The sequence below is a fragment of the Oncorhynchus tshawytscha genome, linkage group LG27, assembly GCF_018296145.1.
Source record: "Oncorhynchus tshawytscha isolate Ot180627B linkage group LG27, Otsh_v2.0, whole genome shotgun sequence".
NCBI classification, from domain to species: Eukaryota; Metazoa; Chordata; class Actinopteri; order Salmoniformes; family Salmonidae; genus Oncorhynchus; species Oncorhynchus tshawytscha.
Genome location: NC_056455.1, coordinates 1527537 through 1542708, shown reverse-complemented (window position 1 = coordinate 1542708; position 15172 = coordinate 1527537). Strand labels below are relative to the sequence as shown.

Sequence of the window (15172 nt, the reverse complement as noted above, 5' to 3'; positions counted from 1 at the left end):
AGAAAGAGCATAATGTTTTGTACACTCAGTGTATATACATCTAATAAGGGTCACATGGGAAACACTGACCAACCATTCGGTTCCTACTCTGTCAAACATCTCCTCCCTTACTTTTTCCATTCGCTGTCATGCCAAACCGTATTCCAACCAGAAAATTAGAATGATCATTCTATTTATATGATTTCAACGGTTTACCCAAATCGCAATTGGATTTTTTTGCCCATATCGTGCAGCCCTAAACTATAACGCAGAATGTTAAGACTGATCAAGAAATGAAATACAGTGGGGCAATAAAGTATCTAGTCAGCCACCAATTGTGCAAGTTCCCCCACTTAAAAAGATGAGAGAGGCCTGTAATTTTCATCATAGGTAGTACACTTCAACTATGACAGACAAAATCAGAAGAAAAAAAATCCAGAAATTCACATTGTAGGATTTTTAATGAATTTATTTGCAAATTATGGTGGAAAATAAGTATTTGGTCAATAACAAAAGTTTCTCAATAATTTGTTATATACCCTTTGTTGGCAATGACAGAGGTCAAATGTTTTCTGTAAGTCTTCACAAGGTTTTCACACACTGTTGCTGGTATTTTGGCCCATTCCTCCATGCAGATCTCCTCTAGAGCAGTGATGTTTTGGGGTTGTTGCTAGGCAACACAGACTTTCAACTCCCTCCAAAGATGGGGTTGAGATCTGGAGACTGGCTAGGCCACTCCAGGACCTTGAAATGCTTCTTACGAAGCCACTCCTTCGTTGCCCGGGCGGTGTGTTTGGGATCATTGTCATGCTGAAAGACCCAGCCACATTTCATCTTCAATGCCCTTGCTGATGGAAGGATGTTTTCACTCAAAATGGCCCCATTCATTCTTTACTTTACACGGATCAGTTGTCCTGGTCCCTTTGCAGAAAAACAGCCCCAAAGCATGATGTTTCCACCCCCATACTTCACAGTAGGTATGGTGTTCTTTGGATGCAACTCCACATTCTTTGTCCTCCAAACACGACGAGTTGAGTTTTTACCAAAAAGTTATATTTTGGTTTCATCTGACCATATGACATTCTCCCAATCTTCTTCTGGATCATCCAAATGCTCTCTAGCAAACTTCAGACGGGCCTGGACATGTACTGGCTTAAGCAGGGGGGGACACGTCTGGCACTGCAGGATTTGAGTCCCTGGCGGCGTAGTGTGTTACTGATGGTAGACTTTGTTACTTTGGTCCCAGCTCTCTGCAGGTCATTCACTAGGTCCCCCCGTGTGGTTCTGGGATTTTTGCTCACCGTTCTTGTGATCATTTTGACCCCACGGGGTGAGATCTTGCGTGGAGCCCCAGATCTTGGGAGATTATCAGTGGTCTTGTATGTCTTCCATTACTCCCACAGTTGATTTCTTTAAACCAAGCTGCTTACCTATTGCAGATTCAGTCTTCCCAGCCTGGTGCAGGTCTACAATTTTGTTTCTGGTGTCCTTTGACAGCTCTTTGGTCTTGGCCATAGTGGAGTTTGGAGTGTGACTGTTTAAGGTTGTGGACAGGTGTCTTTTATACTGATAACAAGTTCAAACTGGTGCCATTAATACAGGTAACGAGTGGAGGACAGAGGAGCCTCTTAAAGAAGAAGTTACAGGTCTGTGAGAGCCAGAAATCTTGCTTGTTTGTAGGTGACCAAATACTTATTTTCCACCATAATTTGCAAATAAATTCATTAAAAATCCTACAATGTGATTTTCTTCTCTCATTTGGTCTGTCATTGTTGAAGTGTACCTATGATGAAACTTACAGGCCTCTCTCATCATTTTAAGTGGGAGAACTTGCACAATTGGTGGCTGACTAAATACTTTTTTGCCCCACTGTATGTATTTCTGAGGGGCAGATGTTTTGATCGGTACGGCATTTACGGTGTGTATCTGCTTCCCATATTGAGCTCCAGAGGACCAGAGAGAGAGAGAGCTCCAAGAGCATCCTCCACATCAGAAGATGGTAGTTGAGGGGGGCAGAGGTTGAGCAACAACTGTAAACCCCATTGCCTCCCAACCATAGACACCAGAAACACAAACAACCTAAAGAGTAACTTTGAAGAGGGGACAGGAAATGGAAATGCGAGGACGGGAGATTAAGAGGGAGGAGGCTATTAGTGGGGGAGAGTTGAATTTCTTCCCCTTAGCATTGGAGTTGATAGCTTCCCCCAGGTCGGAGTTCAAGGGTCCTTTCCATGGTTACTTACGGGTGACAGCAGAAGGTGGTGGCGATAATGGGCAGGCACTGTATGACGCCCCTGACCCGCCACAGATGAACATGCTCGAACCAGGAGCCTGAGATCAGGCCGTAACGCAGAGAAGACATGACTATCTACAGCAGCCAGCCAGACAGCAGTCAGCAGCAACATAAGAGAGGAAGGCAGAGAGAAACAGTCGCAGAGAGGAAGGCAGAGAGAAACAGTCGCAGAGAGGAAGGCAGAGAGAAACAGTCGCAGAGAGGAAGGCAGAGAGAAACAGTCACAGAGAGGAAGGCAGAGAGAAACAGTCGCAGAGAGGAAGGCAGAGAGAAACAGTCGCAGAGAGGAAGGCAGAGAGAAACAGTCGCAGAGAGGAAGGCAGAGAGAAACAGTCGCAGAGAGGAAGGCAAGGCAGAGGAAGAGAACAGTCGCAGAGAGGAAGGCAGAGAGAAACAGTCACAGAGAGGAAGGCAGAGAGGAAGGCAGAGAGAAAGGCAGAGCAGAGAGGAAGGCAGAGAGAAACAGTCGCAGAGAGGAAGGCAGAGAGAAACAGTAGCAGAGAGGAAGGCAGAGAGAAACAGTCGCAGAGAGGAAGGCAGAGAGAAACAGTAGCAGAGAGGAAGGTAGAGAGAAACAGTCACAGAGAGGAAGGTAGAGAGAATTGGAAAGGAGGTGTCGGCAAGGAAGGGAGGGAGTCAGGAACGACAGTGAGAGAGAGAAGGAAGGAGGAGAGGAAGGAAGATACATCACAGTTAGAGGGTTAGTGGTCTGGACCAGGGTGGGCGGTGGTCAGGGCCAAGACTGGGTCTGGTTCTAATCCCAGACACCACAGTACTCCAACTCACAGTGGTGTTCAGTAGAGATGTCATGGTTTTACTACAGGAGGTTGGGGCAGAGCACATGATAGCACTACGAGGCTATACTATACTACAGTAGCAGTGGTAAAGGCAAACTGTGTAAGCAGTGCAAACACTACAGAAATAGACAGCGACAACAAGATTAACAACAATAACACTCCCAACCTCAATTCATTTCACAATGGGGTCAAAGAAAAGGCAAGGGAGTCACACTGTCCACATCCCTTATTCTGTCAGTGTGAAACAGGATAAGAAAGTTAACACATATCATCAAACTTGGTATTAGAAAGAATGAGTAATCTATTGAGTTACATTTCTGTAAGTAAAACTCTGAACATTTACCCCATCTGAACAGGACTCTCTTTTACACCAGGCAGTCCTGTACCCCTACCCGTTCCCTGCTGTGGTTTTGGTCTCACCGTGAACATGAAGAATGTGTAGAACATGAGGGCCATGGCAGAGAAGGACTGGATAGATGACATCATGTTCCTCAGCAGACTGAGAGGCAGCACGATGAACAGAGACACCGCCATCAGCAGCAGCACACGGAAACCAAATGACACCTGCAGAGGGCGGGACACAAGCTCTAACCAATCCTATCACACATACAGTCAGTTCAAACCAATCAGCAACAGCACACGGAAACCAAATGACACCTGCAGAGGGCGGGACACAAGCTCTAACCAATCCTATCACACATACAGTCAGTTCAAACCAATCAGCAACAGTACATGGAAATGTTCAATTGAATGTTTGCTACGTTGTGGAACGGTTTGTACTGAACGACACATTTCCCCAAAACCTCTTGTACATTCTTGAATAGACTTTGAGGTATTATTGCTCCTTTTGTTGGGTGTGCCTTGGTGATGGCAGGGCGTGGCTGGGTGATGGCTGGGCGTGGCTGGGTGTGACCGGGCATGGCTTAAAGTAATGAGTGAAGTATGTAAATTGCAGTGTTCCCCAACCTACAACCTCCCAGTTTTTCAACTGGTAGTTAAGTACAGCACCGTTTCCATTTAATTGAACAAATACATTTTTTGGTGCTGAACGCAGCCCTGGGGAGGGTGGGACAGGAAACTAATCACACCAATCATATCACACGGTCAGTTCTGAGAGTGTACATCCAATCAGAGCATTTATGAATGTTTATGTATTGTTTATGATGACATTCTAATTTGTCTATATGCAGGTGATTTATGATGTGCTGTTCATATGTAAACTAGGTTACGGAAAAAGGGATTGTATTCTCTGGTTCTATTCTCTGATTGTATTCTGTAACTCAAAACTCATGACTCCTACCGGTAGGCCCAACAACTGGGCAAAGAAATTAGAGCCCAGGTCAGCAATGACGACATAGAAGGCAATACAGGTCCCCAACATCAGACCTATCATACTGTAGAGAGAAAGAGAGAGAGACAGAAAGAGAGACCAGGAGAGAGAGGGGACAAAGTGAGAGAGACATTCAGACAATAGCGAGGCTCTAAAGACACAAGATATACAGTGCATTCAGGAAGTATTCAGACCCCTCAATGTTTTCTACCTTTTGTTACGTTACAGCCTTATTCTAAAATTGATGAGGGGGGAAGGAAAAAAGGTAATCAATCTACACACAATACCCCACAATGACATGTTTTTATACATTTTTGCAAATGTATATATAAAAAAAAAATGAAATAACTTTTTCCCCCCAATTTCACGGTATCCAATTGGTAGTTACAGTCCTGTCTCATCGCTGCAACTCCCGTATGGACTCAGGAGGTGCGAAGGTCAAGAACCGTGTGTCCTCCGAAACACAACCCAGCCGAGCCGCACTTCTTCTTGACACAACGCTCGCTTAACCCGGAAGCTAGCCGCACCAATGTGTCAGAGGAAACAACGTAAACCTGGCGACCATGTCAGCGTGCATTGCGCCCGACCCGCCACAGTAGTCGCTAGTGTGCGATGACACAGGAACATCCCTGCTGGCCAAACCCTCCCCTAACCGGATGACGCTTGGCCAATTGGGCACCACCCCAATGGGTTCCCAGTCGCTGCCGGCTGTGACAGAGCCTGCATTCGAACAAGGATCTCTAGTGGCACAACTAGCACTGCGATGCAGTATCTTAGACCACTGCGTCACTTGGGAGGCCCTGAAATATCACATTTACATGAGTATTCAGACCCTTTACTCAGTACTTTGTTGAAGCATCTTTGGCAGCGATTACAGCCTTGAGTCTTCTTGGGTATGACGCCACAATCTTGGCACACCTGTATTTGGGGAGTTTCTCCCATTCCTCTCTGCAGATCCTCTCAATCTCTGTCAGGTTGGATTGGGAGCGTTGCTGCACAGATATTTTCAGGTATCTCCAGAGATGTTCGATCGGGTTCAAGTCCGGGTTCTGGCTGGGCCATTCAAGGATGTTCGGAGACTTGTCCCGAAGCCACTCCTGCGTTGTCTTGGCTGTGTGCTTGGGGTCGTTGTCCTGTTGGAAGGTGAACCTTTTGCAACAATTGCAATTCAGGCCAAAGTGTTCAATCTTGGTTTCATAAGACCAGAGAATCTTGTTTCTCATTGTCTGAGATTCCTTTAGGTGCCTTCTGGCAAACTCCAAGCAGGCTGTCATGTGCCTTTTACTGAGGAGTGGCTTCCGTCTGGCCACTACCATAAAGACCTGATTGGTGGCATGCTTTAGAGATGGTTGTCCTTCTGGAAAGATCTCCCATCTCCACAGAGGAACTCTGGAGCTCTGTCAGCATGACCATCAGGTTCTCCCCCGATTGCTCAGTTTGGCCGTGCGGCCAGCTCTAGCAAGAGTCTCTAGGAAGGTTCCAAACTTCTTCCATTTAACTTAGGGATAGGCGTCCCATCAACGGGACAGTTGTAAGTCATGCTGCGCCTTGTGTCATGATCGCAGATTTTAGAGAAACAACAAATGTCGGTACCTATAAGTGTCTTATTTCGGCTAAAAGCTTAAATTCTTGTTAATATAACTGCACTGTCGAACTTACAGTAGCTATTACTGCGAAATGCTATGCTAATAGCCATGCTATTGTTTGAGGAGAACCCCTAACAACAAAACACTTTTTTCACCGCAATAGGTTTGATAAACTCACCTCTGAAGGTGAAATGTGTACTTCCATTCTAAAATCTTGCTCTGATTTATCATCCAAAGGGTTCCAGAGATAAAAAGAAGTGTCATTTTGTTTTCCTTTTTCGTATCCTAAAAAGTTCCATATAACATGCACAATCGATTTTGTATGGCCACTCATTCAATTTGCAAAGAAAGGAATCTGTGAAAATCTAACCCTAAACGTTGCTTCAACCAGCCAAATCATGTTTGTATGTATTCCTCAGAGATCCTAGAATGTAACCAGACTTCACTATATCATTAGGGGTGTAGTATATCCTATAGGACACCATATTTGGTCAGAGAGCGACGCCTTCATGGCCGATGATGCGGGTGGTCTTCACTTGAATGACTCTAACTCTGTCAAATAAGCACCAATCAGGGTCAAACAAAGCTAGCTAGATACTCCCGTAAAGCCCAGCTCATTGGCTATCTGGAAACCCTGTATATGATGTAAAATGTAGCTACTAACCTTGTACAACAGCATGCCTTTTCCTTTCGGACAAATATTGCAAGAATATTCAGAGTTATGAAGTTATGAAAACTGGTTGTTTTGCAAATGTTGAACTTATAATATGACTAATAATACTGGAAAAGCGAAATCAAAGGCCAAGTATACAGATTTGACGATATTCTTGCAGAAAAATGTAATATGAATGCAAATGTCTCCCTGACGTTCTGCCCAAATGTACCTGGGTGACACTAAATGTCATGTAGCTCATACTTCAAGTTATCCATCTGAAACGTTGCACATACACTGCTGCCATCTTGTGGACACCATCAGAATTACAACCAGAGTGATGACTGGAACGGGGACCTCTCTTGCATTTCAAAGATGGTGGTAGGAAAAAAAAACGTTTATTTTTTATTTTTATTTTCTTCTACCAGATCTAGGCTGTTATATTCTCCTACATTCAATTCACATTTCCACAAACTTCAAAGTGTTTTCTTTCAAATGGTACCAAGAATATGAATATCCTTGCTTCAGGACCTGAGCTACAGGCAGTTAGATTTGAGTATGTCATTTAGGCTAAATTGAAAAAAAGGGGTCTATCCCTAAAGAACTGTGTTCTTGGGGACCTTCAATGCTGCAGAAATCTTTTAGTACCCTACCCTAGTTCTGTGCCTCAACATAATCCTGTCTCAGAGCTCTATGAACAATTCCTAGCTTGGTTAGGAATTGGTTATAGCTTGGTTTTTGCTCTGACATGCACTGTCAACTGTGGGACCTTACATAGACAGGTGTGTGCCTTTCCAAATCATGTCCAATCAATTGAATTTACCACAGGTGGACTCCAATCAGGTTGTAGAAACATCAAGGATGACTAATGGAAACAGGATGCACCTGAGCTCAATTTCAAGTCTCATAGCAAAGGGTCTGAACACTTTGTAAATATTACATTTTTTATACATTTGCAAAAATGTCTAAAAAACATGTTTTTGCTTTTTCATTGTGTGAAAAATGAAGGAAAAAAAGCATTTAATCAATTTTAGAATAAGGCTGTAACGAATCAAAATGTGGGAAAAGGGATGCACTGTACATCGCAACTAGTGCTGACCCCATTTAGTTGACTGGTCGATTGTTTGGTCAATAGGCTGTTGGTCGACCGAGATTAGATTCATTTTGTCAAGCAGTAGCAATACATATAATATATAAATATAATATATATTACAAACTATTCAAAAGATTGGGGTCACTTAGAAATTGACGTACGGAGGCCCATTATCAGCAACCATCTCTCCTGCGTTCCAATGGAACGTTGTGTTAGCCTTTTTAAAATGATAAACTTGGATTAACTAATTGATTTTTATTTGCAATTATGTTATCACAGCTGATTAAAGAAGCAATAAAACTGGCCTTCTTTAGACTAGTTGAGTATCTGGCGCATCAGCATTTTTGGGTTTGATTATTGGCTCAAAATGGCCAGAAACAAAGACCTTTCTTCTGAAACTCGTCTGTCTATTCCTGTTCTGAGAAATGAAGGCTGTTCCATGCGAGAAATTGCCAACTAACTGAAGATCTCTTACAACGCTGTGTAATACTCCCTTCACAGAACAACACAAACTGTCTCTAACCAGAATAGAAAGAGTGGGAGGCCCCGATGCACACAGCAAGAGGACAAGAACATTGTCCTAGAGTGTCTGTTGGTGTTCTGTGGTGGTCGCTGCAGAAGAGAGGAGAGAGAGACAACACTATAAACACTGTTGATATTCTGGTGGTGGTCACTGCAGCAGGGAGGAGAGAGAGACAACACTATAAACACTGTTGTTGTTCTGTGGTGGTCACTGCAGCAGGGAGGAGAGAGAGACAACACTATAAACACTGTTGATATTCTGGTGGTGGTCGCTGCAGCAGAGAGGAGAGAGAGACAACACTATAAACACTGTTGGTGTTCTGTGGTGGTCGCTGCAGCAGAGAGGAGAGAGACAACACTATAAACACTGTTGGTGTTCTGTGGTGGTCACTGCAGCAGAGAGGAGAGAGAGACAACACTATAAACACTGTTGGTGTTCTGTGGTGGTCACTGCAGCAGAGAGGAGAGAGACAACGGTTGCTAGTCAGTCACTCGGTGTCTTAAAAAAAAAATAATACACAGCACAGCAAGTCTGAGCCCGGTCAGGCACAATCAAATAATTTGCTGGTCGGACTCCCTCTAGTCATTTGTGTCTTAATGATTTAATCAAACCAGGTGCTTAATACATCAGACAAGCTCAGTGAATATAGTTGAATTCATTTTGATTGGATTAAAACACATTGGATGTGTCAATATATGGAAAATACATGTTTAAAAATGTCAAAAGAACAGACAACTCTGGTCTGTCTGTTTTTATTCAGGGACAGCCCTAATTGCAAAAGCATTGGTTCTCAAAGGAAAGGACACCTACCTGGTCTCCACCAGTGTTTTTCCTGGTTTGCCGTAGGCATGGAACGCTAGGCCAGCATAGGTCCTGCGTTTGGTGCTGCTGGCCGTGTAGACCAGAAACATACATGACTTGTGGGTCATCCACGAACAGAAGAACAGCAACAGAGTCCCCAGCACTATCCCACACTAGAGAGAAGCAGAGAGAGGGAGATGTCAAAACTCTCAGCAAATAAGGCAATCTGTCATACACATTTCATATTGACAGGTGCATGAGGAGGGACTAAAGGGGCAATTCAATACAAAGGTGTTAACATAAGAAAAAAATCCATAGCCTGGATCCATAGCCTGTATATTACACCTGTTAGGACGCGTGGAAAGGTAAACACGGAACATATGGTGCCTTATTCAATGTCATATGTCACACCAGTAGGTTATCGTGAGTTCACAAATAAGTTATACACACTGTATAAAAAAACTAGATCTGCTATAGGAATATTCGTTTGGCCGGTGTGAGATAGCGGTACCTGTTTGAAACAGAAAGGCATGGTCAGCACGCTCACTCCAACGATGCTGTTGACCACGTTCGTGATCAAACCCCAGTTTGAAGCCGCCACCGTCATTTTGCACGGTTCGATGTTTTTCACCGAACTAGCTAGCTACGTTGAGAACAGGAAATCGCTAGCAGTGGCGGCCGTTATCTGGTCCAAGTTGCGATGATGACAGTAGTTGAATCCGGTGACTGGTTTGCTTTTTCCAAAACGTATCCCTCAATTGTTTGTGACGTGACGCTTGTAGGCTAGCGAACTTGGAGAAACAACAACAAAACATCACTGCATCTACCGATCAGATCAGGCAAACTAGATCATTCAGCTAAAATGTCTGAGACATTTCGATTAAATAAAGTACGTTCATCTGCATGGTGCATGTGCGTTTAAAATGACAGTTTGAGAACTGAAAGGAAATCGAACTGTTGTTACAAAAACTGGTTAACCGTACGTAGCTATCGTATTAGCTATGTTATCATCGGTGATTATTCTACTTTGATCCACTGTGTTGGAAAATAGCGTGATAAATGTATATCCATCACATAACATTTTATATATTTACCATGAAACAGACGACTACAAAAGCTTCGAAAATCACTTTTTCCTGAATGCTTGACCAGGAAGTATGAATCTCGCTCGACAACTCCTGACAATACAACAATCAAAGTATAACAACTGTGTCTCGTGATGCATTTGGAAGGTTTAGGTGCCCTCTAGCGGCCAGGCGTGTTACTGCATTTCAAAAGGGTAGTGTCCCAAGATGCAATACCATTAATTGCCTTTAAGCAGCCGTGACAACTTGAAAAAAAAACTCCAGGTTCATGTTACGAATGACTGTCTGGCATTTTTCAGTTAGTGTATCTGAGAAATTACAAATTTGTCACATGATCATGGTGTAGCCATTTTTCATAATTACTTTCTATTTACAAAGTGCAGGAAGAGATTGAATAGGCCTACAGTAGAGACTTTGTTATCATCACAAACACACAGCCACAACTCGTCCCAAATTAAGTGAAAGCGACAAACATACAGATGACATCCATGATGTTCTGTTTTTCTAAATCCCTTAGAGATTCCAGGAGGATGGGAAAACAGGAATGTTTGATGTGGGAGCTGGAATCAGAGCAATAGAATCCTGACTCTGAAAGAGGTTTCTACTAGGTTCCCTAGACGCGGATTCGAGGAAAAATTTTGTGTTTCTTCCTAATGTTACTGTTAGGATTGGGGGAGGGTAAACTGATCATGGGTCAGTTTGGTTAAGGTTAACATCCACCCTGAGCCTTAGCTCTGTTGAGGTGGTTATTTTGTTGTCTGGCTAAAAAGGTGGGGGACCAGGGGAGGGGAATGACCTGACCACTTTACCCCAGCTAGGGCTCTGGTCTCTGGGGAAGGGGAAGGGGATTTGAGAGGCAGGGATCCGATGGAGCTTTGGGGGGTGGGAGAGAAGGGGGGAGAGAGAGCAAGTGTGAGTGAGTGAGTGTGTGTCTGTGAGAATGTGCGAGCATGTGTGTGTGTGTGCGTCAGGGAGGTAGGGGAGGTTAAGACAGGAAAAGCCTGGACATTGTGCTCCAGTGACCCCTCAAAATCAATGTGACAGACTGGTTGATTGGCTGGAGGGTCCTGTCTGTCCACACCTAATCCCTCAAGGCAGGTCCATGACCTGGGTTGGGATAGGGCTGGTGTGTGTGTGTGTGTGTGTGTGTGTGTGTGTGTGTGTGTGTGTGTGTGTGTGTGTGTGTGTGTGTGTGTGTGTGTGTGTGTGTGTGTGTGTGTGTGTGTGTGTGTGTGTGTGTGTGTGTGTGCAATGGTAGGTGCGAGCAGATATCGAGGGTAGTTGCCTTGGCAAGACTGGCAGAGGCAGGACAAGGTACATGGGCAGCAGTTGTAGTTGGGGGAATTTTTCAGAGGGCACATTTCAGGGCAGATTTGGGAGGATAACCCAGTCGGGTGAAATTAGACACAGGCATCTGGATTTGACCTCCTGACCTCTGGGGGTGACCACAGGTCGCGGTGGGGTCGCGGGGCACAAAGCAGAGCACTGACCCCCGAGAGGTCAAGCATGAGGGCGGCTTAATGGAGGTCTTTGTGGGGCCAGGCATGCACACAATATCCTATGAGCACCGGGGGTTTGAGGTCCTGAGTCTGCCCAGGAAACCAGTGTACAGAGAGGAGGAGAGGTGTGTGTGTGTGTGTGTGTGTGTGTGTGTGTGTGTGTGTGTGTGTGTGTGTGTGTGTGTGTGTGTGTGTGTGTGTGTGTGTGTGTGTGTGTGTGAAAGAGAGAAATAAAGCAAGAGATACAGTACCAGTCAAAAGTTTGGACGCACCTTCTCATTCAAGGGTTTTTCTTAATTTTTACTATTTTCTACATTGTAGAATATTAGTGAACATATACAACTATGAAATAACACATATGGAATCATCTAGTAACCAAAAAAGTGTTAAACAAATCAAAAAATATTTCATATGGTAGATTCTTCAATATTTTGCAGATCATCTGGAATTTTCATTACACTTCTCATAAAAACTAGTAGAGAAGCAGTTGATCTCTCGTCAACCCTCAACCAGGAAAGACAAACAGATCCTAAAGGTAGATGGATGATTTTAAATATGTTACTGGACCATAAACAGTTATGGCTTTATTAACCTATACGTTCCAAATAATTATTGATCCATGCTTCTTTGAAAATATCTATAATAACTTATCAAATCTACAAGCAATGCAAAGTTCTATTATTATGGTAGGAGATTATAAAAAGGTTTAAATACCTCAATGCACCGTAAAGGAAATCACACTACAATCTATCACCCTCATGCTCTTAAAGAAATCATGAATGTCATGGATATATTGGAACTAGTGGATATATGGAGGCTTAAATATCCTGACCTAGTGAGATATACATGGCAGAGGGTCAGTCAAGATAGTTGTCTTGACTACTTTCTTATGTCATTCTCGTCAAAAGTTTAACAAAAGTGTTCATAGGGGACAGAATGTGGCAAATCATCACATAATTGGCATATATATTACTCTTACAGAATTTCCACGTGGACAAGGATATTGGAAATCTAATCAAGCCTATTTGAGGATAACTTGCTTTTAATTAGGACAGAATAATTTATAACAGACTTTTCCCGACATAACATAGGTACAGCAGATCCCCTTATTGTATGGGGCATTTTTAAATGTTGTAACGTTCTGGGTGTAGTGGGTGAGAAGTCAGGTGCAGAGCTAATTTAATGCACAACCCCACGAAAACACAGGGCGTATAACAAAACAAACGCCCTAAACACAGGGACTTAAACTGGCCAGCAAAACCCACGAAATGGGAAACACGTAACCCACAGACGTGCACACAAGTTACACAAAACAATCCTGCATAAAGAGCAGGTGGGCCGGCTGGCTAATAAAGCCCAACTAATCAGCAAATACACAACAGGTGTAACCAATAAACAGACAAGGAGGGGGAGGAAAGAATCAATGGCAGCTAGTAGGCCGGTGACGACGAACGGGAAGGGGAGCCACCTTCGGTAGGAATCGTGACAGTACCCCCTCCCCCCTGACGCGCGGCTCCCGCAGCGCACCGACACTGGCCTCGAGGTCGACCCGGAGGGCGAGGCGCAGGGCGATCCGGATGGAGGCGATGGAAATCCCTCAACATCGACGGATCCAAAATGTCCCCCACCGGTACCAGCACCTCTCCTCCGGACCGTGCCCCTCCCAGTCCACGAGGTACTGCAGGCCCCTCACCCGGCGTCTCGAGTCCAGAATGGCCCGTATCGTGTACGCCGGGGACCCCTCGATGTCCAGAGGGGGAGGAGGGACCTCTGGCACCTCACCGTCCTGCAGGGGACCAGCTACCACCGGCCTGAGGAGAGACACATGAAACGAGGGGTTAATACGATAATAGGAAGGGAGTTGTAATCGATAACACACCTGGTTTATTCTCCACAGGACTTTGAAGGGCCCTACACACTGCGGCCCCAGCTTCCGGCAGGGCAAGTGGAGGGGTAGGTTTCGGGTTGAGAGCCAGACCCTGTCCCCCGGTTCAAACACAGGGGCCTCACTGCGGTGGCGGTCAGCACTCCTCTTCTGCCATCCACTGGCTTGTTGGAGGGATTCCTGGACGGCCCTCCAGGTCTCCTTGGAGCGCTGCACCCACTCCTCCACCGCAGGAGCCTCGGTCAGGCTCGGATGCCATGGTGCCAGGACCAGCTGGTACCCCAACACGCACTGAAATGGGGACACGAATCAGTTGGTCCCGGACACCAAGCGGCACGTACTTCCGCCCCGCCGGACACTGAGGAGGCGCGGGCTCCACCCGTAACGCCCGCCCGATGTCTGAGTCCACCTCCCATACCACTGGTGCTACCAGCCTTGAGGTGGGAAGGATGGGAGTAGGCTCGGTGGGACAGTGTGTCAGCCTTTACGTTCTGGGAGCCCGGTCTATATGACAACGTAAAATGGAATCAGGTGAAGAACATGGCCCACCTTGCCTGACGTGGGTTCAGTCTCCTAGCTGCCCGAATATACTCCAGATTCTGGTGGTCGGTCCAGATGAGAAAGGGGTGCTTAGCCCCCTCAAGCCAGTGTCTCCACACCTTCAGAGCCCTGACCACCGCTAACAACTCCCGGTCCCCCACATCATAGTTACGCTCCCCTGGACTGAGCTTCCTCGAAAAGAAAGCGCAGGGGTGGAGTTTTGGTGGCGTACCCGAGTGCTGTGATAGCACGGCACCCACCCCAGCCTCGGACGCGTCCACCTCCACTATGGATGCTAGAGAGGGGTCCAGGGGCGCCAACACGGGTGCATCCGTGAACAGCGCCTTCAACCTGTTGAAAGCTCTGTCCGCCTCTGCTGACCACCGCAAACGCACCGGGCCCCCCTTCAGCATTGAGGTAATGGGAGCCGCTACCTGGCCAAAACCCCGGATAAACCTGCTGCACCTCCTTCAACGTGGTCTGAGATGGCCAATTACACACGGCCTTAATGCGGTCACATTCCATCACCATCCCCGAGGTGCAAATGCGATAACAGAGGAAGGAGACGGCTCGTTTGGAGAATACACACTTCTCAGCCTTGACGTATAGGTCATGCTCCAGCAGTCTACCAAGCACCTTGCGTACCAGAGACACATGCGAGGCGCGGGTGGCTGAGTAGATCAGAATGTCACCGATATAAACAACCATGCCCTGCCCGTGCAGGTCCCTGAGAATCTCGTCTACAAAGGATTGAAAGACGGCTGGAGCATTCTTTAACCTATACGGCGTGACGAGGTACTCATAGTGGCCCGATGTGGTACTAAACGCAGTTTTGCACTCGTCTCCATCCCGAATACGCACCAGACTATACACGCTCCTGAGATCCAGTTTTGTGAAGAACTGTGCTCCGTGAAATGATTCCATTTCAGTTTAATCCACCAGAAAAGACAGAACAAGTAATACAGCAAATATTGTAGTTTAAGTCAAATATACTAATTGATTAAAAAACGATTTTTCGATTAAATTTAGAAAAAAGGTATAATCTTTGTATATGATATCATAAACAGGACTGGTGGAGTTATGTCACACATGTAGCTAACAAAAATATA

The 15172-nt window shown here is 45.4% G+C and overlaps 1 protein-coding gene across 8 annotated transcripts in view; it reads right to left on the bottom strand.

Annotated features, from left to right (window-relative positions):
* The window catches only part of LOC112261316 (putative sodium-coupled neutral amino acid transporter 10), a 42075-nt gene extending 31795 nt beyond the window's left edge, over positions 1 to 10280 (bottom strand). For 3 of the 8 annotated variants that reach the window (XM_042307587.1, XM_042307590.1, XM_042307589.1), the window contains exons 1-5: positions 10149 to 10280; positions 9566 to 9845; positions 9064 to 9227; positions 4370 to 4463; positions 3490 to 3633 (exon numbers count right to left, since the gene is read on the bottom strand). In XM_042307587.1, coding sequence (XP_042163521.1) covers positions 3490 to 3633; positions 4370 to 4463; positions 9064 to 9227; positions 9566 to 9661 — 498 coding nt within the window. In that variant the 5' untranslated portion in view covers positions 9662 to 9845; positions 10149 to 10280. Of the gene's footprint in view, positions 1 to 2222; positions 2348 to 3489; positions 3992 to 4369; positions 4464 to 9063; positions 9228 to 9565; positions 9846 to 10148 lie in introns of those variants that run through there. The other 5 variants (XM_042307588.1, XM_042307591.1, XM_042307592.1 and 2 more) reach the window with 5 other exon arrangements.
* Between the last annotated feature and the right edge of the window lie 4892 nt (positions 10281 to 15172).